The sequence below is a fragment of the Balaenoptera acutorostrata genome, chromosome 12 (assembly GCF_949987535.1).
Source record: "Balaenoptera acutorostrata chromosome 12, mBalAcu1.1, whole genome shotgun sequence".
Taxonomy (NCBI): Eukaryota; Metazoa; Chordata; class Mammalia; order Artiodactyla; family Balaenopteridae; genus Balaenoptera; species Balaenoptera acutorostrata.
The window spans coordinates 47,549,287-47,576,735 of NC_080075.1; the positions used below are offsets into that span (position 1 = coordinate 47,549,287).

Here is a 27,449-nt window from a genome sequence, read left to right on the forward strand (position 1 = left end):
CAAGAGTATCCAATGTAGTCTTTAGAAATATAATACATAACATGGTGCAAAGACAGGAAAAAAGCTCCTATTCAAACAAAGCAAAAAAAAAGTTACATTTAAAATATCCATATAAACTTATGACTTTTTGAGAGTACTGTTTTCTATTTCAGGTCTACAATAATTAAAGCGATCTCTAGTAGTTATGGGGAACAAACTAATGTGCACTCAACAGAGACCAGCTTCCCTGCTTGGGACAGGAAAACCAAAGATGAGCGTGCATTCTGAGCACTAGACGAGGTTCTGGAAGCATGGATTCCTGACGTTGGAAAAGACTTCCTGACCTTCCCCAGCCACATGCCACAGATGGCTGCTGAGCGCCAGGATGACCCAACAGCTCACGCAAGGCTAGGGACTAGCTGGACACGTGTGGCTGGGTCAAGGAAGCAGGGCAGCCCGGTGTGCTAAAGCAAAGCTGAAGTGGGTGACCAGGATGCTCGGTAAGCACCTGGAAGGGACTACATATTGGCAGGCGTAGCCTAGTATTCTTCTGAGAGCAATTACACATTTCTCTCAGCTTTCCCACCTCCTGAAAGACTGAAACTGAAGATCGTATGGCTTCTGAAGCATAAGAACTCACTATGTGTTAGAATTATACAAAAAAGCATAATCAAAAGCCTTCCAGCTACTTAAAAATCAAATGAGTCTAATTAGAAACAATCTATGACTATCATAAATTTTAGGAAGTAGGAATTCAGTTGCTTAAAAACTGACTGGTACATAATGTGCAGCTGCCTTCAAGGCACTCTTCTCAATATGACAGACGCCACACTCATCTCACAGGTTCTAAGGCGGAAAGGGATTTAAACCAGAAGTAGGACTGCCTGAAACATTGGTGGGAGGCAAAATAAGTCCCTGCAATGAGTGGGTGTTCCAAGCTCGTATCTCTTGTGGTCCTCAAGTATTTGTCTCCCGTTAGTCTTATTGGTGCATGCCTCGGCACAGGTACATAGAACAGGCACCCAGGTATCTGAAGGTAGACACAGAAGGGAACAATGAAGGGAAGCTCAAGGACAGTCCCTGGTCAGTAGGGCTTGAAGTAGTCAAAGGGAGCAGTGTCAAGGTTGACAGTCCTGAATATTCCCAGGGAGAACGTGGGTGCTGCCTGGCCCCCTGCACCTGACGTCTGAGATGCTGAGCATTTGCCTCTCTCTCATGCCTGGCATGCTGGAGTCTGTGAAGCCCATTTTGCACTCCAGGTGGAGGACTCAGGTAAGCTGTCTGCCTGACTTATTGTTTGGAGTCCCCCCGACCCCAAGGGCTTGGTCCTGCCCCACATTCCCTCTCTCATCCTGCTTTCTCACAAATTCTCTGAATGCCTGCCCCACATTCCCTCTCTCATCCTGCTTTCTCACAAATTCTCTGAATGCCTGCCTTGCCTGGCACCCCTTTTGCAGCTTGGAAGCTGCCTACAGTCCTGTCTCTGAGGTTCAAGCTTCCCTAAAATTACTGACAAGGATTGGAGGAGACTGCTTGTTCTCAGTTCTGATTAGGAACTGACTCATGCCCATGGAGGCTGCTAACTCAGACACCACGTACTGCCCCTTCTCCCCTCGTCCATTCCTGGTGTGGTCCTGCTTAGCTCCCAGCATGCTGTGCAGCTGGCATCCTGCTCTATGGTTACAGCCCCCTCTGGGAACTGATGTTGTCAAGGCTTCTTAAAGTTATCGAAGACATTGCTATGTATAGAAAAGACTTGACTATTCCTTTGGACCCTGTATTTATATCTTAAAACTGTATTATTCACTGCATGTTTTACTCATTACACCCTGGTGTGAATTTTTTTTTTAAATGCCAGTAAAGTGGTGAAATGCCTACCCCTGTATCTCATAACACTATGAAGCATTTTTTTCTTTCATATTAAAAAAAAGTCAATCCTGTGTATGCTAATCTATGACGATCTTGTGTGGTGAAGAAATTGAGGGAGCTTCAAAATTCTGGATTTTAAGACTGAAAATTCTTAGGGTCCTCTCTATCTTCACCTTTCTTACCTTTTCCTAAATTGGGCAGGTATGAGATTTTTACAGACCTGCCCAAAGAGACACCAAGACCAAGAGAGGTTCAGGTGAACCTTACTTTAGGTTAGAAACTAGCTGTAGTGTTTGGATTTAGGAATGTGATTAGATTTCTATATCTTAGTGGCCAGTCTAAATCTCAGCATGATGAATTACTGAGTTGCAGCAATCAGCCAGAAGCAACCTTGGAATAATAGCCAAGTCAACTCATTTCATAATGTTATGTGAAATTGGAAAGGTTGGGTATTTTTTTTTTCAAAAGAATGTGTAATTTAGGCCAAATGTTTATTTTAGAGTGGATTATTTAAGTGGGAAGCTTATTCATGTACTTATGTGCATATGATTTTTTTAAAATTTTCTTTCTTTATTCTTAGAATTAGTTCCTTTAAAAATATTTCCTCTTTGTGGCCACTAAAAAACCATGTCGCAAGCAAATAAACTATAATTTATAGACTATTGCAGAAAAATCTCTTTTTTTTTTTTTCCTTTAAAAGAGAACTCTGAACCCTCATAGTAACATTTAACAAAGATGCTAAGGAAGAATTAGGGGTGTTTTTTTTGCATCAATTCAATCTTCTTGCCTGTAGCACACCCACCATTTATCAGGCTTATTTTAACATCTGGCACTAAACTGAAGCAGGAGGGGAAATGACATTTTATTTCTTTGTATTTAAATTTCCACCTAATAGTAAAAGGTGATAGATTAGATTTAGTAAATACTTATTAGGCAGAAAGCCATGCTGAATGCAAAAAACAACTTGAACCGCATTAATTATACATCATGGGACCAGGGTACATGTGAACACTGAACCCATGTCAGTGGAAAGAGCCCACAGAGAATTCTTAAACATCTTTGAGATCCATGAAATTCTCTTTAGATGTTAGAGTTTTTATTCAATATTTATCCTCCTTAGCATGAATATGGTAAATCAAGTCATTGTAGTAATTATGAGTTTTTGTTTGTTTTTTAGAAATGCTAAAGTGTTTTATCAATACTTACAGTAGCACATCAGAAAGCACACCAAAATAATACCAGAAACCCTCTTTCTACACAGAGGACCCACAGCAACAAAATCAAATTGGTTAGGCCTGGAATGGTCAAACACGCCTGAACAAATCTGGGCAGGTGAAGACACAGTAAGAGAAGGCACACCAAGTGATACAGTGTAGGGCTCAGACTCTGGGCAGAATGGAAGATTATTTTTCACAATCCACAGATATTCCTCCTAGACCTTAGAAGCCTGCCTTGCCCCCACCTCCCGAGTCAGCATGCTCCCCCATCAGCCATCACATTCAGGACAGGTTTGGGCTGCCCTGACATCCTCTCTAGGCAAAGGGAAGCCTGGCCTAACCAAATCTCATGTCTAAGCAAGTCATTTTCCATAAACAACTGCAAAGTGTAACCCACCCTTTCCTCACATTAAAGGCTGTGGGCAGTTTCCCTCAGCTTAAGCCTGTGTGCAGGTTAAGACTCTGTGCATATACATAAATAAAGACTAGCTTAAGTAGCAACTTTGAGGGCAAAGAAAATGCACTCTGGTTTCAACGAGTTTCTTGTCAAGTGTAATAAATGCAAGCAAACCTGGCAACACCATACCTTTCTTCCACTGAAACTTCTTTCATCTGCTGGTGTGGTTTGGTGCCTTCCATTTCCCTGATGCTCACAGCATAGATCTTGGTGGTGTAATCGATGGCCTTTTCTCTAGCAACGTCACTGTCATAGCCTCAAACAGAAAGACACGGGAAGGGAGCAGAGTTGGCTTGCGGTGGTGCAGGAGGGGGTGTGGAGGAAGGCGCGGTCGGCACAAGGCGCTGGGCTCACCTCCGTCCTCCTCTGCGTCAGTGTCCGACTCCTCACTGTCCACCAGCTTGCTCTCCTGGGTCCCCACAAACTCCCTCGTCCAGATCATCAGGGCCGTGTCGGCACCGCCCACCGTGAGCAGCACAGAGTCGTTGTGCAGCCATCTCACGTTGGTGACGTGGGCACTGTGCCCCACGTACTTCTTGAATCTCGCGTGCTGGCCCTGCAAAGCCGGAAAGTGGCGATGACCTCACTGGGAGTCTCATTGTTCCTGTTTCTGGACTCTTTCATCCCTATTACTCTCTAGAGTGGTTTCCACTGGATACAAAGGAAACGATTCATGTGAGTAGTAATTTCCCTATATTTTTCTGGAGTGTAAGCTCCACGAGGGCAGGGATTAGCTCTCTTTCTTCCCTAAAGCATTTCCTGCCTCGTAGGTCCTCAACAGATAGTCTGTGAGGGAATGAATAAAATGTAAGCTACAGAACCTATTTCTGGAAGGAGCCTAAGAAAGTATAAAAAGCTTGCTTCTGCTCCTCTCAAGTATCAAATGTGCATTCTCCATAGGTCTCTAGTGCAAACTCCTGATGGCGAGTCTGGTTGAAATTTGAGATCAGAAGTGTCTCCCTAGTCATCCCCCACAGTGGGTTTGGTACCACAGCCCAGGCTGTGACAGAAGAGCAAGGGCCTTCTTATGATCCTGGGGCAGCAAGTAAGATTTAAAACGAACTCAACAGTTTCTGCCACAGACACTGGAAACAATTCCTAACACTAGATACGCTCAAGTAATTGATTTTAAAACAAAGTAAGCTCAAAGGAAAAGGAAAAAACAAACAACATCAACCCCCCTCAAAATAAAGGACATGAACTGAAAAATCCAATTAATAAACAAGTTGACGTGGCACCTTAAAAAACAAAAAACAAACACACAAAAAACAAAGTAAGCTCCTTTTTAAACAAACGGAACCAAATAAACGGAACCCAATTTATCGGTCACTACCGAAAGCTCTTCAGACTGGCACCCAGGCCACAGCACCCCGGTGGGGAGGGGGAGGTGAGAGCAGCTGCTCACCCCGGTGCAGTCCTGACAAGCGGCGAGAAGCCCATGCTGGCACCAGAGACCAGCTTCCATTTTTGACACACGAGCCACAGCCTGGCAAAAACGGCTCCAGCAGGAGCCACTGAGAGAGGCAGAGTGTTTCCATCCTCTCAGTGACTCCCAGGGAATACCTCAGGCAATGTGGGAAGCTGCATGCACTTTCTGAGGTCACGCGAGGGCCACTGGTGTCTCAGATGAAAACTTTATTCAATCATTGACAAGAGGCTTCCAGACGGTTTTGGACGGGCATGCTGGGAAACGTGAAGTCAGCCCAGAGGCATGGCAGGAGAGTGCGTGACTTTGAAAACTCTTGGTCAAGATCTCTGTGTATTTGGCTGACCCCTAGCTGACAGCAGAGTGGAAGTGCCCACCCCTCGGCAGAGTACTAAGTCTAGAAAGATTAGGGAAGCAAGCAGGCAGGCAGCATTTCTAGGAAGCCCTCCAGAGCCACTATTTGCTAGAGAATAGGCAGAGCAAAGTAAGGATTTCCAAGGGAAACAACTGTGTGACCACGTGAGATCCAGAAGGCATGGAAACAAAGAGGACAGTCAGAGTGGCTACAGCCATGTGTCCTGCTGGTCTTCCTCCTGGAAGTGGGAACCGACCCATTTTATCAACTACAAATGTAAGCTGGTCTCTTGAGAAGAGGAGAAAGTGAAAGAGCTTGAGAAATGCCTCTCTATACTCCTACATCGAGATAGGATAGAAGAAACCAAAAAGAAAGATACGAAGGAAAAAATATTCGAAAGTGATCAGAATTAGGTAGCAGGGCAAAAGAAAGTGCCAAACAGGAGAAAGAGAAAGAGGAAAAAGTTCTAAGTCACTGAAGCTGTTTAACAAAGCTGAGATTCTTTTAGCAGAGATGATTCAAGATTCTCAGAATAGGAAACAAGATCACTGCTCCACAGCACAATAATGGGAATTCACAGTTACTAGAAGGTTCCAGGAAGCTAGCTGCTCCCCCAGAAGCAGGGTGTTTGGTGGTTCCCTGAGGGCCTAGGGACGGAGTCTCCTGGAGACCTGGCACAGCAGGTCAGATGAGCTGTCTTTCTGGGTCATCATGCCAATCTATGCATTTTTGTAACACCCATCAGGACTCACTACCACAACCTTCCTCTTCCATTGGGTCATGAAAGAATAGAGAATCTAGAATATGTCTCCAGAGTGCTGGTTGTTAACTGCTTTTAGGTGAGAAATTCCTGAGAATCTGATGAAAGCTATGTACCCTTGTCCCACATTCACAACATTTTACATATAGTTTCTCTGTAAAATTTTATGTACAAGGTTCTTCTTTGAAGAACCATTCTCTAGAGCCTTTGACATTCTGAGAAGGAAACTTAACAACTTGAGGGTGGATTTTAAAAATGTTTGGGAATGTAAATTGATACTGCCACTATGGAGAACAGTATGGAGGTTCCTGAAAAAACTAAAAATAGAACTACCATACGACCCAGCAACCCTACTACTGGGCATATACCCAGAGAAAACCATAATTCAAAAAGAGTCATGTGGGCTTCCCTGGTGGCGCAGTGGTTGAGAATCTGCCTGCCAATGCAGGGGACACGGGTTCGAGCCCTGGTCTGGGAAGATCCCACATGCCGCGGAGCAGCTAGGCCCGTGAGCCACAATTACTGAGCCCGTGCATCTGGAGCCTGTGCTCCGCAACAAGAGAGGCCACGATAGTGAGAGGCCTGTGCACCGCGATGAAGAGTGGCCCCCACTTGCTGCAACTAGAGAAAGCCCTTGCACAGAAACGAAGACCCAACACAGCCATAATAAAAAAAAAAAAAAAAAAGAGTCATGTACCACAATGTTCATTGCATCTCTATTTACAATAGCCAGGACCTGGAAGCAACCTAAGTGTCCGTCGACAGATGATTGGATAAAGAAGATGTGGCACATATATAGAATGGAACATTACTCAGCCATAAAAAGAAACGAAACTGAGTTATATGTAGTGAGGTGGATGGACCTAGAATCTGTCATACAGAGTGAAGTAAGTCAGAAAGAGAGAAATAAATACCGTATGCTAACACATATATATGGAATCTAAAAAAAAAAGAAAAAATGGTTCTGAAGAACCTAGGGGCAGGATAGGAATAAAGACACAGATGTAGAGAACGGACTTGAGGACATGGGGAGTGGGAAGGGTGGGCTGGGACTAAGTGAGAGAGTGGCATGGACATATATACACTACCAAATGTAAAATAAATAGCTGGTGGGAAGCAGCCGCATAGCACAGGGAGATCAGCTCGGTGCTTGGTGACCACCTAGAGGGGTGGGATAGGGAGGGTGGGAGATGCAAGAGGGAGGAGATATGGGGATATATGTATATGTATAGCTGATTCACTTTGTTATAAAGCAGAAACTAACACACCACTGTAAAATAATTATACTCCAATAAAGATGTTTAAAAAAATAAATAAAATAAAAAATGTAAACGACATGGTGGTATCTTAACCTCTCTGATAGAGTGAAGAGGAACAGCACTGGAAAGGAAGGGAGGCTATGGAAAGCAATCAGCTAGCTATACGCATGGAGTTAAAGGACAGCATCAGGTTTTCTGGGATGTGGTTTAAGGTACTGGACAAATGGGTGGGCTCTGACAAAGGAGAGTGTATCTTATGGAGGCTGGAAACAATGTGACTATCAGGGGACTAATACCCACATTGAGATTTTAAACTGTAAAACTGCATATATAAGGACTTATGTTTGTCATGGATTGAAAAATGCCTAGAAGAGAGATCTAGTAACTCATAGGAAAGGAGAACAAGGAAAAGGGTTAAGAAGAAGACATGACATTAGACTCTAACAAATGGAACTTGAATTTTGGACAAAGAGCTACGTGACGATAATACAGTCTCATAGGCATCACCAAGACTTGAAGACATGGTATTCAGTGCTAGAACACTGCAATGGGATGCTGTCTTAGTCTGGTAGGGCTGCCATAAAAAAATCCACATGTTGGGTGGTTTGAACAACAGATATTTATTTCTCATGGTTCTGCAGGCTGGGAAGTTTAAGATCAAGGTGCCAGCCAATTTGGCTTCTGGTGTGGGCTCTCCCGCTGGCTTGTGGACCCCTTATATTGAGCACATAGAAAGTTCCTATCTAGCCTTTCCCTCAGTGTGAGTGTGCATGGGGAGAGGGAGTGAGCTCACTGGTGTCTCTTCTTATAAGGACACTAATCCTATTGGATCAGGGCCCCACACTTATGACCTCATTTTACCTTAATTATTTCTGTAAATGCCCTCTCTACATATCCAGTCACATTGGATGTTAGGGCTTCAACATATGAACTTTGGCAGGGACGCAAACATTCAGTCCATAACAGAGGGTGAAGTGTGGCCAACACACACAGAGCATTGGAGGAGTGACTATGCAAGAAATGTTCATCAGCCTGGGTCCATGAATTTGGGAGGGAAAGAGTGCCAGGAAAATCAGATGGAAAAAAAGGAGAGAAGTGAAACTATCAAAGTGGTTTATATGGTTTAGTGATTTTTAAATGCTTTTAAATTATGAAACTTTTTCTTCAATCAAATCTTACACAGTAGAACTCAAGAATAAAAAGAGAAACAACCCAATGTAAAATAGTGGACAAAAGATTTGTACAAACACTTCACAAATGACCAATAAGCAAACGAAAAAGTGCTTAGCATGATTAGTCATCAGGGAAACGTAAGTTACAAACACAATAAAATCACACTATCTACTCCTCAGGACAGCTAAATTTTACAAGTCTGACAACACTGAATTATCAACTGGAAATCTCTTGCATTTTTGGTGAAAACGTAAAATGATACAATCATTTTGGAAAAATATCTGGCAGTTTCTTAAAAAGCTAAACACACATTTTTCCCAATAACCCAGAAATTCCACTCCTATATATTTATTTAAATGAAAGAAAATATATGTCCACAGAGATTTGTCCAAAAATGTTCATAGCAGTTTCATTATAACCAAACATGGGAAAAGCCTGTATCTACCAACAGCTGTGTGGATAAACAAACTTTGCTATATCCACACAATGGAATTCCACTCAGCTAAAAAAGGAAAGGATTATTGTTACACACAACATGAAGAAATCTCAGAAACATTATCTGAGTGAAAGAAGCCAGAAACAATGGTTCCTAATTGATCATTCCATTTATATGAAGTTCTGAAACAGGGAAAACTAATCTATGGTTAAAAAAAACCTTGGAATAGTTTTTTTCATTTGAGGGTGGAGTGGGGGTGGGGATTGACCCAGAAGTTAGCATGAGGAAACTTCCTGGGGTGATGATAATATTCTATATCTTGAGAGGTGTTTGGATTATATAGGTGTATGTGTTTGTCAAGGCTCATCAAAAGGAACCTTAAAATTGGTGCATCTCGACTATACATAAATTTTACTTAAAAAATATTGAACCCTAGGTAATGACATGCAAGTTGAAACAATTAGGGGTAAGTATCCTGATGTCAACAATTTACTATGAATCACAGAATCTAAGGGGTGGGTTTCTGGGAGTTCACTGTATCATTCTTTCATCTTACCTGTATACTTGAAAATTTTCATAACAAAATCCTGGAAAAAATCTTACACAGAAGCTCAATGTATAAAATACAAAAACACAGAGTGACTCTGGTTGGAGCTGGAGTGGGGCCCCAGAGCCCCTACCTTGTTTTCTGGGGTTGTCCCTGAGGAGCCTTCCTGGAACTCTGGGAGGTGGAAGAACACAGCTTGAAATTACTGCGATACATAGACAGCCCTCCTGCTCAGGCTGGGGATGTGGATGATGAACTCCCAAGACCAACACTAAATCTAGCTCAGGAGCAAGATGCAATAGTACCATGGAGATTTCAGGTATCTAAACACCTGCCCAAACCTTAGTCCACTAAAACCAGGGTATCATTAACTTCTTGACTTGTCCTGCTAGCAGTCTCAATTCAAAAAATGTAGAAGTAGTGAGGAAAATTGCTACACAGAACTGAGTTCTTATCAAATAGGAAGGGCTGATAGGTGACAGTAAAGTGATGAGTCATTGGGAGAAGGCTACCAGATGGCTTTGGGATTAGGGATGGACAATGAAGGGAACACTGGACATAATCAGAAGTGTATATTAGAAAAGGCTACCCAAAATGATAATCTGATGAGATTCTAACAAATGAAGAAGGAAAGAGGAAGGCATCTAAAGAAACCAAAGTGGCTGAAGAGGTAGTTGGAGTAAATAACCAGGGATGAACACAAAAGTCTTCTACAGACAACTTTAGTACGGTTTCAAGAAAGCAAAAGTCAAAAACTAAGACAACTGAAAAGGATTTTAAAGATGTAAACCCACGCACATATGGTCACCTTATCTATGATAAAGGAGGCAAGAATATACAATGGAGAAAAGACAGCCTCTTCAATAAAGTGGTGCTGGGAAAACTGGACAGCTACATGCAAAAGAATGAAATTAGAACACTTCCTAACACCATACACAAAAATAAACTCAAAATGGATTAAAGACCTAAACGTAAGGTCAGATACTATACAACTCTTAGAGGAAAACATAGGCAGAACATTCTATGACATAAATCACAGCAAGATCCTTTTTGACCCACCTCCTAGAGAAATGGAAATAAAAACAAAAATAAACAAATGGGACCTAATGAAACTTAAAAGCTTTTGCACAGCAGAGGAGACCATAAACAAAATGAAAAGACAACCCCCAGAATGGGAGAAAATATTTGCAAATGAAGCAACTAACAAGGTTTAATCTCCAAAATATATAAGCAGCTCATGCAGCTCAATATCAAAAAAACAATCAACCCAATCCAAAAATGGGCAGAAGATCTAAATAGACATTTCTCCAAAGAAGATATACAGACTGCCAACAAACACATGAAAGGATGCTCAACATCACTAATCATTAGAGAAATGCAAATCAAAACTACAATGAGGTATCACCTCACACCAGTCAGAATGGCCATCATCAAAAAATCTATGAACAATACATGCTGGAGAGGGTGTGGAGAAAGGGAGCCCTCTTGCACTGTTGGTGGGAATGTAAATTGATACAGCCACTATGGAGAACAGTATGGAGGTTCCTTAAAAAACTAAAAATAGAACTACCATATGATCCAGCAATCCCACTGCTGGGCATATATCCTGAGAAAACCATAATTCAAAAAGAGACATGTACCACAATGTTCATTGCAGCACTATTTACAATAGCCAGGACATGGAAGCAACCTAAGTGTCCATCGACAGATGAATGGATAAAGAAGATGTGGCACATATATACAATGGAATATTACTCAGCCATAAAAAGAAACAAAATTGAGTTATTTGTAGTGAGGTGGATGGACCTAGAGTCTATCATACAGAGTGAAGTAGGCCAGAAAGAGAAAAACAAATACCGTACGCTAACACATATATATGGAATCTAAAAAAAAAAGAAAAATAATGGTTCTGATGAATTTAGGGGCAGGACAGGAATAAAGACGCAGACATAGAGAATGGACTTGAGGACACGGGGAGCGGGAAAGGTAAGCTGGGACAAAGTGAGAGAGTAGCACTGACATATATACACTACCAAATGTAAAATAGCTAGCTAGTGGGAAGCAGCTGCATAGCACAGGGAGATCAGCTCCGTGCTTTGTGACCACCTAGAGGGGTGGGATAGGGAGGGAGGGGGGGGAGACGCAAGAGGGAGGGGATATGGGGATATATGTATACGTATAGCTGATTCACTTTGTTATACAGCAGAAACTAACACAACATTGTAAAGCAATTATACTCCAATAAAGACGTGAAAAAAATTTTTTTAAATATAAAGTGAACTATTGGAAATCCAAAAAAAAAAAAAGGATGTATTTAGGGCTAGAAGAAAAAGAGAGAAAAGTTAGGAACACTTCTTACATCAGATGGTTTAATATGAACAGAAAGCAGATTTAATGATCTCCTCTATTAAAGGGAACGCTCTTCAAACCAGAAAGGGCCAAAGAGAGCTCCTGCCCTTGAGTACAGACACATTTAAATGTGACCATAGAAATAAGGTCAGTAAGAGCTGAGAGTTTAGAAACCAGGAGAGGTGGCATCCAAAAAAAAAGGTTCCTGTATCCAAAAGGGAAAACAAGTAGACTCTGGCAAATACTGATTCATGAGTTGATGCAATCCCTGGAAAATTCTAGGGTGAATTATTACACACAAGGTTGATAAGCACTTGGAAAAGGAAGTAATGATGACTAGGTAGCAACAGGGGTTCACTGTGAACTAACTGCTTATTTTTTATTGGTTGGTTTATTAGGAGAGATTAGGGATACCAGCGACACAATTTGGCTTTCAGCAAGACATCTGCTAAGCTTTAATGATGTCTTGTTGGATTAGAGACAGAAATGTGATCTCCATGAGGGCATGGTCAGACAGATTTAAATGTCTGTTACTGATACGTGTGCATTAATGAATAGAATGCTAAAATGAAAGGGGGCTCTTGGTGGTAGTGGTTTTTAGTTGTTCTGTCTTTTTTCTTTCCATGATTTGGAACTCACACTTGTGAAATCAGAGGATGCTGGAAGGGAAAGTAAATACTTTGAAAAGGTATTTCAAAGATGTTGACAGGTTGGAACGAGGGAAAATAAATAAGATACATCTTATTTGGTACAAATACAAAGTTCTGTACTCAGATTTTAGAAAATCAATTGTATAAGTCCAAGATAGGGGATAACCTTAACATTTGGGGGAATAACGTCTATGATTCAGTTGTGTGGTGTGGCAGCCAAAAGAGTTGATGCCATCTTAAATTTGTTTTAATACAAAAATAAAATCAAAACAAGAAGATGAGTCCTACTGTACCCTGAGCTGGTCAGATTGCATCTGAATCACCAAATTTGGTTTTACTTTTTTTAATTTTTATTTTATATTGGAGTATAGTTGATTAACAATGTTGTGCTACTTTCAGGTGTACAGCTACTATGGAGAACAGTATGGAGGTTCCCTGGGCATATATCCAGAGAAAAACATGGTTTGAAAGGATACACGCACCCCAATGTTCATTGCAGTGCCATTTACAATAGCCAGGACATGGAAGCAACCTAAATGTCCACTGACAGATGAATGGGTAAAGAAGATGTGGTACATGTATACAATGGAATATTATTCAGCCATTAAGAAGAATGAAATAATGCCATTTGCAGCAACCTGGATGGACCTGAATTTGGTTTTAGATGAGACAGTTTAAAATGGAATTGAAATGGGTAAGGGAGATTAAGAGTCACAAACTTCCAGTTACAAAATAAATGAGTCAGGGGGATGAAACATACAGAGTGGGGAATATAGTCAATAATAATGTAATATCTGAACAAACACAGTGTTTTAGGTCAATTATACTTCAAAACAAACAAACAAACAAATAAACAAACTCATGGAAAAAGAGATCACAATTTGTAGTCACCAGAGGTGAGGGGTGTGTGTGTGGGGATTGGATGAAGGCAGTCAATAGTTACAAACTTCCAGTTATAAGATAAATAAATACTTGGGATATAATGCTACCACATGATGACTATAGCTAACTCTGCTGTATGATATAATGAAAGTTGTTAAGAAAGTAAATCCTAAGAGTTCTCATCACAAGGAAAAAAAATTTTTTTTCTTTTTCTGTTGTTCTGTATCTGTATTAGATGATAGATGTTCACTAAACTTATCGTGATAATCATTTCATGAGGTGTATACAACAAATCATTATGCTGTACACCTTAAACTTACACAGTGTTATACGTCAGTTATATCTCAATAAAACTGAAAGAAGAAGAAACAAAAAAAATTTGTTAATGGACTTGATAAAATGGATTATGCTTAGAGGGAGGAGGGAGCTAGACACCATGTCACTCGGGAAGTGGCTGAAGGAATTGGAGATGTTTAGGCTGGAGAAAAGGCTGTCAGAAGACTGGACTCATTCAACAATGATTCAGAAGGCAGAACTTCGGCTAAAGGAAAAAATTCAGCTCAATATAGAGCAAAGCATTTTAACAGTGGAGCAATTTACAAATGAATTGGGCTGCTTTGTGTGGTAGTAAGTTCTTCATCTCTAGAAGTATGCTAGTAAAGACACCAGTCCAAGATGTACAGAAAATTCTTACTTTGCAGTTTGTGAGATGCTGGATTTGATGTCCACTGACGGCCTTTCAAGGAGGAATTCTACTCCACGAGACTCTGACTCAAACTAGTAAACATAATGTCACGAAGTTTTCTATACAGCGTAAATAACCATGATACTGTAGATTACACTACTGACTGCTTATTCCTTCAATATTTAAAAATCCACTTAGATACAATAGATAGATTTGGGGTTATTAATGAGACTGAGCAAGTATATATAGTAAACATGCAATATTACCTTGACAGGATATGAAAAAAGCTTAACAAAACCAAAGTCATCTCCTGTGGCTAAGAGGGAATGGTCTTTGGTGAGACTGGCAGCATTCACATCAGTCACATCACTGTGCACTGGCCAGATGCCCTCACAGGTGGGCCCCAGCACACAGGTCCAAGCGTCCCACTCTATCTTCTCAATCTTGAAAAGAAGGAAGGAAAATTAATATATTTTCATAAAACCTAGAGATCTTTTCGTTTTATTTAAAAGAAACAAATGGAGGCTGAATAGTTCTAAATTATGACTTTGCCAACACCAGGCATTTGTTGTATGCTGCGGTGCCTAAGTTCTCAACTGCATTTTTAAAGTGGTATATGCATTGTCTCAATAACACTGTAGTCAAACCTCCATATATGTTCCCCTAGATAAAGTGAACATGTTGGAATTATGGACACCTGACAATACCAAAGGTTTTTAGTTCTTACCTAGACATTTATCACTGTATATGCCATAAGCTAGATCAGGGTTTCTCAGCATCAGCCCTATTGACATCTTAGGAGGGATAATTCTTTATTATCAGGGGCCGTCCTTTTTAGCGGCATCCCTGTCCTCTACCTACTGGATGCCAGTAGCACCACCTCCCCAGGTTGTCCCCAGACATTGTCAAATATCCCTGGGAGAGGGGGCAAATTGATCCCAATTGAGAACCACTGAGCTAGATTGATCGATGGGGTTGATCATTTAGCAAATTATTTTAAAAAGTCACAGGACATAACTTTTCAAAGGACTGCTTCCTTGGAGGAAAGAGTAATAAGATTCTGCAGTAATAAGATTCTTAATATTCTTTATGCTCTAGAGAGACCATCTTAAAAGCTGGAAGAGCTGTTCATATTGTATTGCCACGAATATACATTTTATCCTTTAACACTGTTTTGTCTGAAATTCCCAAACAGAAGATTTGCAATTCATGTAGGTTAAATTCTGATAAAACTGAGGATTTTCTTTCTTTTTTTAAAAAAGAAAACAGTAACAATAACACTTTGTTATTAGACTTTCCTGGGGGATTTGATCTCATTTATTTTCATTCAAGATCTGCTAGTATACCTTAACGTTACAGTTTCTTTACATAAGCACTTTAAAGCACTGTTTAAAAGGGTATAAAAAATCATTAGAGAATTGTAGCTAAAATTAAAGGCCAGATTGTTCTCTTTGGATCTGGAAACTGCTTTCTGGTGCACGTTGTTAACGCACCTCGCCTCCATTTCTGTTGTTTTCTGCTTGGTACCACTGCCTAGAAGGGAAATGACAAGATAAAGATGCAACCAGGATTTTAGTCACAACGTGGGGAGGTGCTATACATATTTTGGCCACTCAAATTTCTCATTTAATATTCTGTGTTTCTTCTGGACACATGCAGAATTGGAACCAAAAAGCTGCGGTTCACCCAGTGACTTGGGGTGCCTGAGGCAGGGCCATAGACTCAGGTGACGTGAAGTGGTTCCCCAACAATTACCTCAGTTTTCTGAGGTGCAAGTGGAGTCTCCCCAGCTCCTTATGACACCTTCAACTGACCGCCACAAGAAAAGAAGCAGGGAACTTCCCCTCTAGTTCTAGAAACGGGCTTTCTGGCCACTGACTCCCTTACAGATACGAGATTCCATTTCTGACACCTTCCTTGTCCATCCCCAATGCCACCTCTCTGGGGGGCACCTTTCCTGACCTCATTATATAGGGAGGAATGGGCAGTGAGCTGGTATTGCTCACCCTACAGTCACCCCAACAGAACACCCTTGGCCAGATCTGGACACTGTGCTCTCCAGGGGAAGCATGTCTAACTTGTGGGAAGCAACAGAAATCACATTTAAAATGGAGCATTAGGAGTGATCCCTGTAACTATACTCAATATCCTGTGATAAACCATAATGGAAAAGAATATGAAAAAAAAGTATATATATGTATAACTGAGTCACTTTGCTGTACCGCAGAAATGAACGCAACATTGGGAATCAATTATACTTCAATAAAATAAATTTAAAAAAAAAATGATCCCTGTAACTGACAAAACCCAAAAGGGGTAAATAAACTTGTTAAAAACCCTGGACTTTAGATGGAAGAAGAGTCCTCCAGGGGTGTCTTCCACAGCACCTTGCCCCAGGCAGGTATGTCACTATCATCATCATTTTGCAGAGGAGGTGACTGGAGCCTACAGAGAGGTTAGTCACTTAAATCCCAGCCTGCTTGGCAAGCAGAGGGAAAGCCGAGCTCCAGAGACTTGGGTTGCTAGTATCGAGCCGGCTTATCTGCACCATGCTGCATCAGATGAATATAAATGGACATTTTAATATTTGTCATAGTTAACAATTTGCTGGGTAAGCTCTGTGTTAGTTTCACCATGACTGTTTCTTAAAAAAAAAAAAATCTTTTTTGAAAAGGAGATTTTCAAAATCCTTCATACTTAATTGAAGAGCCTGACAATATTGGTAAGTAAAATGATGAACTACCTCTTTGGAGCTCTTAGTACTATGCCAATACCAGGGTGGCCAGGCTGAGGAGACAGCTGGAGGGACTCCCCAACCAACAGCACCAGAGATCAGCCTCTGGAACAATAACTGTACACTGCAGAGGGACAAATTAACTCTTCATAGCCAGAGCCTGGCACTTCAGGAAGACTTAACATAAATTCCCCTTTGGTAGGTTTTTTTTAAACATAATAATTGCTCATCTGTCCCAAGTTGGCCTCATCCTCTCTTCACCATTTGGTCCGATTGCATCTTATTTTATCAGTAGTATACTTATTTGGGGCACTAGAACAGGTGAAGTGATGGAAAATGATGCTGCATTGTCTAGGCTGTGGAGTCACACACAGACCCCTCTAGGCTAGGATCACAGCTGCAAGGTCCTTTTACTTTCTTGGAGCCTTAATTTCCCTGTCTGTAAAATGAGACTGATAAATATCAGGCGAGGCTGTTGTGAGGATTGGATTATAGGTATATGAAGTGCCCGGCACATTCCACAGATGTTCAGTGAAGGAATGACATAATTTAAAATATCCCTTACTCAAGGCTATTAAAGTTTCCACATATAAATAAGTTAAAGTGAAGACTGATCAAAGATAAATAAACTGGAGTTGGAGAGTGAGATCAATCGATCCATTAACAGTTTCCACTAATACAATGCCATCATCCATAACAACCTGGGTTTCTTATGTACTGCACATATATTTCCTTTAGAAATAATGAAAATATTATGAATGGACAAGAGTCCAGATGTCTCTGGGAGTACATTAGAATACCGGGATTGTTTATATTACTGGCTAACTGAAGCTAGAGAGAGGAAGACGCCTGTCCCTCAGTGGTGTACCCTTGACCCTTTTTCCTCTAAGGAAGCAATATATCCTTTTCTTTCATCGAAGGTTACATAGCGAAAAAATGAGTCAGATTGTCTCCTGGGACTAAAAGGATGTCCTTAGTGCTAATCAGGCAATGACTTTTTGGCCATCAGGGTTCACTACATGGAAGCACTGTGCAGACTGAAAGACAAAAGCAGCGAGCCTTTAGGAAGAGCTTTTAGGAAGGCGTTAGTTCATGGATTCAAAAATTTTATCTAGGCTTTGACTTCAGCAATTAAAAAATGGTGTACGTGGCTAAGAACACGAGGAAAATATGGAAAAAGGAAACAGTTTGCTACATTAGGATGGCCAGGTTGTGGAATGTTTTGTTTTGAAAAATAATTTCTCTTGCTGTAGAAGGTATTTTTACTATTACAAACAGTAACCATTGAGAAAGCACGTTTCAAAACTTCATGATCATAAAAAGCTTTGCATAAAATGACAGGACATGTAGAATGGGAAAAGTAATATGTAGCATCCAAATTGTTAGCTCAGTCGTTGTCTTCTGGCAGAGAAAAATTAAGCAGAATGCCAACTATGCATTGCTACGTTTGTGGTATAGTAAATCCGTATGTCCTCAGAAAGTAGGAAACCAGGCTAAGCAGTCAGATTTAAGAAATGGTCAAGCTTAAAGATATACAAACTATAACTCATATTAGTGAATAATAATTGATAGGTTTTGTTAAAATGCACATACTAAATTTTCATGAAATACTTTTTAAAAAGCTTTGTGTCTGACTGTTACCTCTGAAGGTCTTATTATATGCCGTTTGCCTCTTGGAGCTTCAAAAAAGAGTTGTTCTTTGGCACCTGAATTAACTTGCAGTAATTTCCCTGTTATGATAGAATAAAGTAGGAAGACAATTAAACTCTGCATTTATCTTTTTGTTACAAAGTGATGAGCATGATTGCAACTATTTTGATTCATTTTAATCAAAGTCTCATAAACTGAGTAAATACATGTTGAATGATCCAGAAGTGCATGTAAAGACAATTACATGGCAGGGTACAAACTCCAAAGCTATGATTTTTAAAAATACGAACCTCATAAAATCTGACCTTGGACATCCTTCAAAACTAGAAGAATCAAGCTTGCTGTGTTTTACTCTGTTGCACTGAAAGTAGCTATTTTTCCAAAGCCTGACAAAAATTTTTTTTTTGCTCTTTTCCCCTGTTGCCTCCTAGCACAGAAATGTAGTAAAGCAAACTGCTTTGGCAAGAATTATGGCACTGGAAGCAAGAACCTCGTAAGCATTTGTGCTTACTGGGATATAAATTCTAAATTTGCCCTTTAACATTTAGAAACAGGAAGACAAGGACACATAAAACAAACTGTAAATGCTCATTCCATTCCCCCCTTCCTTTTTTACTTGAAAATTTATAAAGAAATCCAAGACTTTTCCCAAAACAAAATGTTGAGCAAAAATAGTCTTTCGGTCTGATGTAAATTTTTAATCTTGGATTCATTTTGATTAATGTTGAAAAAGATTAGATTTCTTAATTCTCCTCCTATCATATCAATGATCCTTTATGGCTTGAAAATTTAAATGACTCAAAAGATCTACTTTCTAGTATTTTTTCAGCGTGTTTTAAATGATGGAAAATCTCAAACATATATGGAAGTAATAGTATAAAGAAGCCCTATGGGGCCAATGTCCAGCCTCAATGGTCATTAGCACATGGCTGGCCCTGTTGCAGGCACCTCTTCATTCCCTCACCCCAGATTACTTTGAAGCAAATGTCAGCTATTCTAACATTTCATCTGCAAACAATTCAGTGTACATATGCACACTAACATTTCCTACTCTCTCTCTTTCTTCCATAACTATTTATATCTAGTTGCCTTGAAATGTCCTTCGTGAAAAAAATAATAGCAAAATAAGAACTCTGTGTTACATCATGTTCTTTAAAGTTTAAGTGGGTACCACCTAGGTCTGAAATCTAGTTTGGCTAAACTTCAGGAGTTGCAGGTCTGTTTCTAAGTGACTAATTAAAAACAAGGTTCTCTCATTTCCTAAATGAAACCTGAATCATTTCCAGTTTGCTGAGTTATAAAATAGTGATTAGGGGGTTTGCCCTGGCTGTGAGGAGCAAGTAAATTTGAAAATGTTTTCTCTGAAATGGGCCCATCTTCCTGACTTTATGGCTCAACATACACAAATCAGAAAAGAAAAAAGGGAGTTAAATCAGCTTTGACTAGTCAGCATTATATGAAAATGAGTAATCAGTATTTTTCCAATGAACTAGATATATCTGCAAAGTATACTTTTAGAATTCTCAAGAGTGACTGCAAATAACAAAGGATGTGGGAAAAGGATTAAAAGATTCAATGAAAACATTCTTTGAATATAGATAATTTTAGATGTTTTTGGCCATGAGATCGATACTAAGAGAACTCAAAGGACTGCAGCTCTCGGATAATCCTAACAACTCACTTTACACCACAGTTTCAAAGATCATACCTTACTTTAAAAACAAACCAAAAACTATAAAAATAGCTCAGTGAAGTATTTTCTGACTGCAGGAATGTTTACAAAACCACTTGTGCAAGCACCAGAAATGCTGTGCAGCTCCACAGACACCTGTGGGTACCTACCAAGCCCACGCCCTTCCCTGAGAACTGCCCTCCACCGTGGGCTGGGCCCCTGCGGTCTTGTCTGCACTCTGGAGGTGGAGGTTGACCCAGGAGCGACCAGGCTGGAGACTGGGCTAGGCAGTCAAATCCTCTCTCCTGGGAAATTGGAATCTTAGGCTGAATCAGTGGATGCCTTGCTGGGAGGAGATGTAGCCTTTGGGACTGGGGGTGGCATTTGGGGGCAACAGAAAGTGGGCCTTGTGCAAATGAATTAGGGAAAGCCGGCCCGTGCAGAGAGAGGGGCCACAAGCAGGCACCAGACCCAGGAGAGCAGTGGGCACTGAGACAGGCTGCCTCAGAGCAGGAGAGGAGGGGAGGGGAGCTCCCCGGCTGGGTTCTAGGCGTTTTCTGATTCATTCCTAAAGCCAGTTTCTTGGGAGATGTTGCTTCCTGCTCTTGGATTCTATGAAATATCCCTATCTTTCCAATAAAGTCATTCTTTATTCTTATTTTTAAATTTAAGCTGGCTTGAGTGGGTTTCTGAAATCAAGGATATGAAGAAATTTTTTAAAAATCAATTATTCTTGTGTTAGGAAGGTAGAATTATGGGTGTGTTTTTCCCCCAAATTTTCTTTACTACTGTTATTAAACTGTTTTTTTTTTTTTTTTTTTGAAGCACAGAGGAACTATTTAGGTCACCACTCTTTTTTTTTCCACTGCCTGCTGCTCTGTAATATATAACCACGGAAATATTGTGAGGACAGGAGCAGAAGCAAAGAGCAAAAAGTATCATTTGCCCCTGAATAACAGTAACCCTATTCTTTTAGAATCCTCACATTTTTATTAACTAGAAATGCCTATTCACACAGAGTAAGAGAATTGAAAGAGATAGCTGTCCCCATCACTAAGCAGGTACAGTAAATCACACATATTGCAGGTGCCTAGAGCTTTATAATCCAGAGCGATTCATACATGTCACCCCAGTTGCTATATAATTTACAAGTTAGAACAATTCCAAAATTGGTACTAAATATACCAAACACATCAGGCCATTTGCAATGAAAATGGGAATGAGATATCCTATCATGGCTCAAACTGTTAGTTGGTAAAAGATCTTACAGTCCTGATATTTCTGGAAATGAACTAACAGCAGCTAGAAAATACCCTTCCATGTTTTCTCTCTTTCCATATATATTTTTTCTTTCTCAGGCATTCTGTGCAGGAGCTTTTATTCAGGAGTAGCTGCTGTTCCTGCAAATTCCTGATGAGCTTCTCAGTTTTCCTGGGACCTGAGGTTGCCATGGACACGGAAGGCTGCGGAGGCTGGCGGCTGTGCCATTCCCCACCCCTGACGAGCCAGCTGGCTCCGGCAAGTGTGTTCACTATTTTTGACAAGATCAAAGGAATGAAACAGATCCCTGCTCCTAAGTTCTGCTCTCTACCCTCTGTAGGCGCTCGAGGTCCTGCTGTGAAAAGCTAGGCTGATCTTGAGGCAGCCTGGCACATGCTGGAGGGTAGGCATTTTAGGAACTGGGATATCAGGAGCAGAAGAATATCAATATGACGCATGTCTCATGGCAACAAAATTGGAGTTAAACCAGGGAAGATTCACGGGTACACTTGCTCTTATTCTCCAGATGGCGTAACTCCTCCCTAAAAATCAAAAATATTCTGTTCTCTTCTCAGGCCACAGAAACCATTTGGTCTGATCCTCTTAACTGACTGAAGGGGCCACTTAGGATGAGAGGCAAAGTGGCTTTTTAAAGACCTTGGCCTCCTTACTCTCACTGTCTTTCCCATCACCCTACGTGCTAGTTGGACCACAGACTCTGGCTTTGGGCAGAATTATGGAAATAGTGAGGTTTGCCTCTCACCCTGCAAACTGATGGCTCCACATTGAGGACCTTAATACCGATCTCCGCCCAGGCCCCTCTATGGTGGCAGCCCACTGATCCCACCAAGGGCTTATTCCTCCCATCCGGGGTTTATTCCTCTTTATATCCCTACATCTGACACAGGGCCTACAACACGTTTGAAGAATGAAAAAAAAATAACCTTCCCCAAATGTAAATGCAACTGCAATGTCCCATCTCATCGCCATTTAGGATAGCTACTATCAAAAACAAAACAAAACAGAAAATAACAGGTGTTGGTGAGGATGCAGAGAAGTTGAAACCCTTGTGCACTGTTGGTGGGAATGTAAAATGGTGCAGCCTGCTGTGGAAGACAGTATGGTGGTTCCTCAAAATATTAAAAGTGGAATTATCATTTTTTCCAGAAATTTCACTTCTGGGCATATACTCAAAAGAACTGTACACCCTGTTCATAGCAGCATTATTCACAATAGCCAAAAGTTGTAGGCAACCCATGTAACCACTGATGGATGAATGGATAAACAAAATGTGGTATATACACACAATGGAATCTTATTCAGCCTTAAAAAGGAAAGTAATTCTGACACATGTTACAACATGGATGAACCTTCAGGACATTATGTGAAATGAAATAAGCCAGTTACAGAAGGAGAGATACTGTATGATTCCACTTATATAAAGTACCTAGAATAGTCAAATTCATAGAGACAGGAAGTGGAATGGTGCTTGTCAGGGACTGGGGGATGGAGAAGGAGGGATTACTATTTAATGGGTATAGGGTTTCAATTTGATAAGATGAAAAGAGTTGTAGAGATGGATGGGGATGGTGGCTGCACGATAATGTGGATGTATTTAATGCCACTGAACTCTATACTCAAAATGGTTAAGATAGTAAATTTTATGCTAGGTGTATTTTACCACAATTAAAAATAATTTTAAAGAAATCTTCCCAATCAAAACATATTCTTCCTATGCCCCAATTTCTCTTGGTCCTTCACTCCATAAAATGTAAATAATAATTGGTTTTAACCCCCTAATGGTCATCGTAGTGGTGGGATTCACATATTGTGTCAGGTGTTGTGTGTGTGTGTGTGTGTTGGGTTCTAAATAAAACTCACCACACTCTATTCTACATATGCATAAAGATGACCCTCACTGTTCTAAAGCTTTCTCACAAAGGGGCATATCTAGGGATGTTAGCCAGAGAACAAACAGGGTGAAATCCTTGCTTTTTAAAAAAAACGATAAAAAAACGATAAAGCATAGAATATCAAAGAAGGTGGGTGAGAAGCAGCTGCTTCCATTCACCCCCTGGACCTCACTGGTTCCTAGATGTCTCCCAGGCCAGTGTCCTGCTTGATCATACATGCCAGCCTAAGCCCTCGGCACTGTATCCGGATGGTCCTGACGTGAAAGTGAGAGGAACTTATCTGATCTCCCTTTGCCCTTCTTGGGACTTGCACCTCTCACAATAAATGACATGCATGCCTTCTTCCCATCTATTGCACTGTGTAAAACGCCTGCGGGTTGTAACGTTTAAGTCCAAATTCTGGTGCAGCAAGTACACCTACAAGTAAATTCCTGCCTGGCAGAAGGATCAGTCTACGGCCACTACTTCAAGAAACACGTGAAACAAAATATTCTGGCATCTCTGAAATAACCCCTTTTTGGTCAAGGCCCTCATCGTCTCTTTCTCCTGGTTTATTTCAGTTGCTTTCCAACTCCAGCCTCACTCACCCTCCCCAGGATGGCAGGGAATGCCTCACTCTAATCCCTCAGAGTTACCTAATGCCTACAGGATAAAGCTCGGGGTTAAACTTCCTAGCGTGAGGTAACAGTTCCTTTATTTGCGGTCTTGGCCTCTCCGCATTCCCTGCCCTGCCCGCTCTCAGCCACTCAGCATTACTGTTTCTTAATCCCCCGTTCTTCTTCCCACCTGCACATAGTGGCACACCCTGATCCTTCAGAGCCTGGAATGCTCGTCTCAGATGTCACCATCTGGTGAACTTCTACTCAGCTTTCAAGATCCATCTCAGAGGTCACTCCTTCTATGAAGGCTCCATGGATTGCCCTGGGAGCTCTTTCCTCAGAGACACCACTTACTACCACAATAGACTAAAACTTCTCTGAAAGCTGGGACCCTGCCTGTTCCAAAGCAAATCTGCCCCGGACTCCAACATCAGCCAAGTCCCCGGGATGGGTTTTAAAAGTGACCCACCCTAGAGCACGGATGCTGCACCCTGGGTACTTAATGCTGGCTTGGCCCACTCTGAGCCCCTGCTCACCACTTCCCCTGTGACCCACCATTTCTTACTCCCTTGCTTTACCCAGTCTGTGCTCTTATATTGTTCAGGTACAAGCATGTCTCCCGCACTAAGTTATAAACTTTGCAGAGAGTAGGAACCACGTATCACTCCCTTCTGGATCCTCCACATTTTCTGGCTTAAGACTGCACATGGCAAGAGCTAGATTTATTACATAAATAAACAGACAAATCCCCATGGCATCTGTGGGCATGACTTGGAGGAGGTAGGGGGTAGGTTGGGAGTTTTGAGAGAAACCAGAGAAACTCTAGGTGAGCTGAATGTAGCTTCCTACCTCCAGTGGAGGATGAAAATTACTTGAAATCTCTTGGGCAGTTCTCTGGGAGATGGAGAATTGGTAGGAAAAGGGAACGCAGTATGGAGGCAAGGACACAGCATGCCATACTCAGAGGTGAAGTGGTGGCTTGCTATGGTAATAGAAGGTAGCATATATCTTCAGCAGTCTTAAAACTCAATGGCTTGAGTTAATAATAATTATAGGGACTTCCCTGGTGGCGCAGTGGTTAAGAATCTGCCTGCCAGTGCAGGAGACACGGATTTGAGCCCTAGTCCGGGAGGATCCCACGTGCCGCGGAGCAACTAAGCCCGTGTGCCACAACTACTGAGCCTGCGCTCTAGAGCCCACATGCCACAACTACTGAGCCCACGTGCTACAACTACGGAAGCCTGTGCACCTAGAGCCCGTGCTCTGCAACAAAGAGAAGCCACCACAATGAGAAGCCCATGCACCGCAATGAAGAGTAGCTCCCGCTCGCCGCAACTATAGAAAGCCCACGCGCAGCAACGAAGACCCAACGCAGCCAAAAATAAATAAAATAATTAAAATAATAATAATTATAGTAGTGGTAGTAATAATAGTAGTAGCAGTGGTAGTAATAAAAATAATAATAATATGGAAAAGTACTCAAAATGTTAACAGCAGCTGCCTCTCGGTTCCAAAATTACAACCAGTTCTGTTGTGAGTTTCCCCCTCTGTTTTTCTTTAAAACTCAACTGCCATTTGCTCTGGAAACAGTATATGAATGGACATGATTTTTAAAAACTGAAATTATATTTTAAAAGCCACAATATACTTTACCTCTAGAGTCCCAGTCAATGTGTGTAATGTAACTAGAAGCACCTTTACAGATGCCAACCCTTTTGCTTGTAAGGACGTTGTAAATATCCACAAAGTTATCATGGGACGCCACAGCAAGGTATTTTCCTGTATCTATAAAGAAAAAATGAGTGGTTAACACCAAAACATTTTATGTGGGAATTTACTTCCAGGAACTTAGCATTTTTAAATGGGTTAAAGGTCAAGGAAATATTTTAAAAGGGTCCACTCTTGTAACTTTTTGTCCCAACACGTTTTAAAAAGTTTTTGCTGTCATCTTCACCTTTTGAAAATTTAATGTCAGAGATCATTTCTTTTCTGTGATGGAAGGAGACCATGTCTTCAACAGTGTCGGCATTTACAACCAGGAAACTCCCATCATTCAAGCCAACTGCTAAGGCTTTCCCATCAGGGGAGAAGGCACAGCATCTTCCACCTACAAAAGAATCCACAAAGAGCACTGCTGTGATCCGCGACTTTGCTACCAAACAAAGCAAATGAAGAGATGGGGAAATGTGCATATGTTCATGGACATGTGACTGTGTCTTTAAATTAGCACTCCTGGTGAGAAGAACTAAAACTTCATAATTTAAAACATCTCTTCCCTCCAAACCCAAGGACAATGATCATAATATTAAAAATAAGTTTTCAATTTCTTTGAGGCTTATCCATTCATTTCTTCGTATCTGAATACCTGGAGTTTTCAAAAGACAAGTAGAGTGAAGGGGGAAAAGGAATAAAGGATTAATATAACCAGTATTTCTGCTCCCAAGATGTGATACTTAAGAATGGGAGTTCTGTAATAACATTTCTGGAAACGAATTTTTTTCATATCATGCTTTACACACAGAACTTACTTTAGAGCACCTTGGTGTTCTACTTTTAGTCACTCTAATTCTCCGATCCGTGGATTATAATCCATAATTCTAGAGGTGGAAGATTTTGTTCCTGTCTCTTCTGTCATGAGAAGAACGGAATATGGACATTCTCTCCAAGGGTGTCTGCAAAACTGGGCTGAGGGGGCTACATGATCGATGCTTGCTACTGCTTTGTAGGGTCACAGGGAGACATTTCCGAACAAAGAGTATGGACTCGGTGGGGGGTGTATTTAATAAGAATCCTATTTAAGGATATGCCCCTCCCTGGCCCTGTTCTTCTTATTGTCAAGGCTTTGGTGAGCACAGTCCTAGGATGGGACAGTCATGCAGCCTTGTGCTAAGGCATTCCGAAGTGAGCTTCCACACCCACCTCTCAGCCACTGTTCAGAGCAGGCTGAAAAGCCACGTTCACACCAATAACTTTAAATTGGCTCATTTGAAGTATAATATACCTTCCTTCCTTTCTTCATCCATTCACTTTGCAGTTATTTACCTACTACGAATCGGGCACGGTGCTAGTGCTGAAAGAACAGAAAGACCAGCCCTTGAGGAGGGACAGCAAGATTAGGTTAAGCGTAAATATTTATTGTACGAATGATAAAAGGGACAGTAAAAGGGAGAGCTATTAATAATTACACCAGGACACCAGCTGTAAACTGGGTTGAATGGCCATCCTAACTCAGATGTGTTAGTTGTTCTTTTGAACTAATTTTTAACCTAGTGAATAAAGTCCATTGGCTGATATTCAAGTCACTCACAGCGAGGACTTGGTCTGTTATTTCCCCAGTACAAGTTAGTGGCCAAATTATTCAGTCCTGTAGTGGGTAAGAGCATGGGCTTTGGAGTCAGACTAGGGTTTGAATCCTGGCTCCACTACTTACTAAGGCCCAGAAGTCCAGTGTGAAGAGAGGCAATACGGTGGAGGGAGGTACCATCATGCAGCGGCCACAGGCGTGCTCTCTGAAGCCACGCTGCCTGAGTATGAATTCAGTTCCATCACTTACTAGCTGTGCAACTTCGGGCAAATG

The 27,449-nt window shown here is 41.1% G+C and overlaps 1 protein-coding gene across 2 annotated transcripts in view; it reads right to left on the minus strand.

Annotated features, from left to right (window-relative positions):
* The window catches only part of EML6 (EMAP like 6), a 364,638-nt gene that overhangs the window by 44,245 nt on the left and 292,944 nt on the right, over positions 1-27,449 (minus strand). For both annotated transcript variants that reach the window (XR_003624099.2, XM_057558732.1), the window contains 6 exons: positions 25,827-25,979; positions 25,526-25,657; positions 18,420-18,508; positions 14,311-14,487; positions 3,877-4,078; positions 3,652-3,778 (listed from right to left, as the gene is read on the minus strand). Coding sequence is in view for 1 of the 2 variants with exons in the window: in XM_057558732.1 (XP_057414715.1) it covers positions 3,652-3,778; positions 3,877-4,078; positions 14,311-14,487; positions 18,420-18,508; positions 25,526-25,657; positions 25,827-25,979 (880 nt within the window). In the remaining variant the exon portion in view is untranslated. The remainder of the gene's footprint in view (positions 1-3,651; positions 3,779-3,876; positions 4,079-14,310; positions 14,488-18,419; positions 18,509-25,525; positions 25,658-25,826; positions 25,980-27,449) is intronic.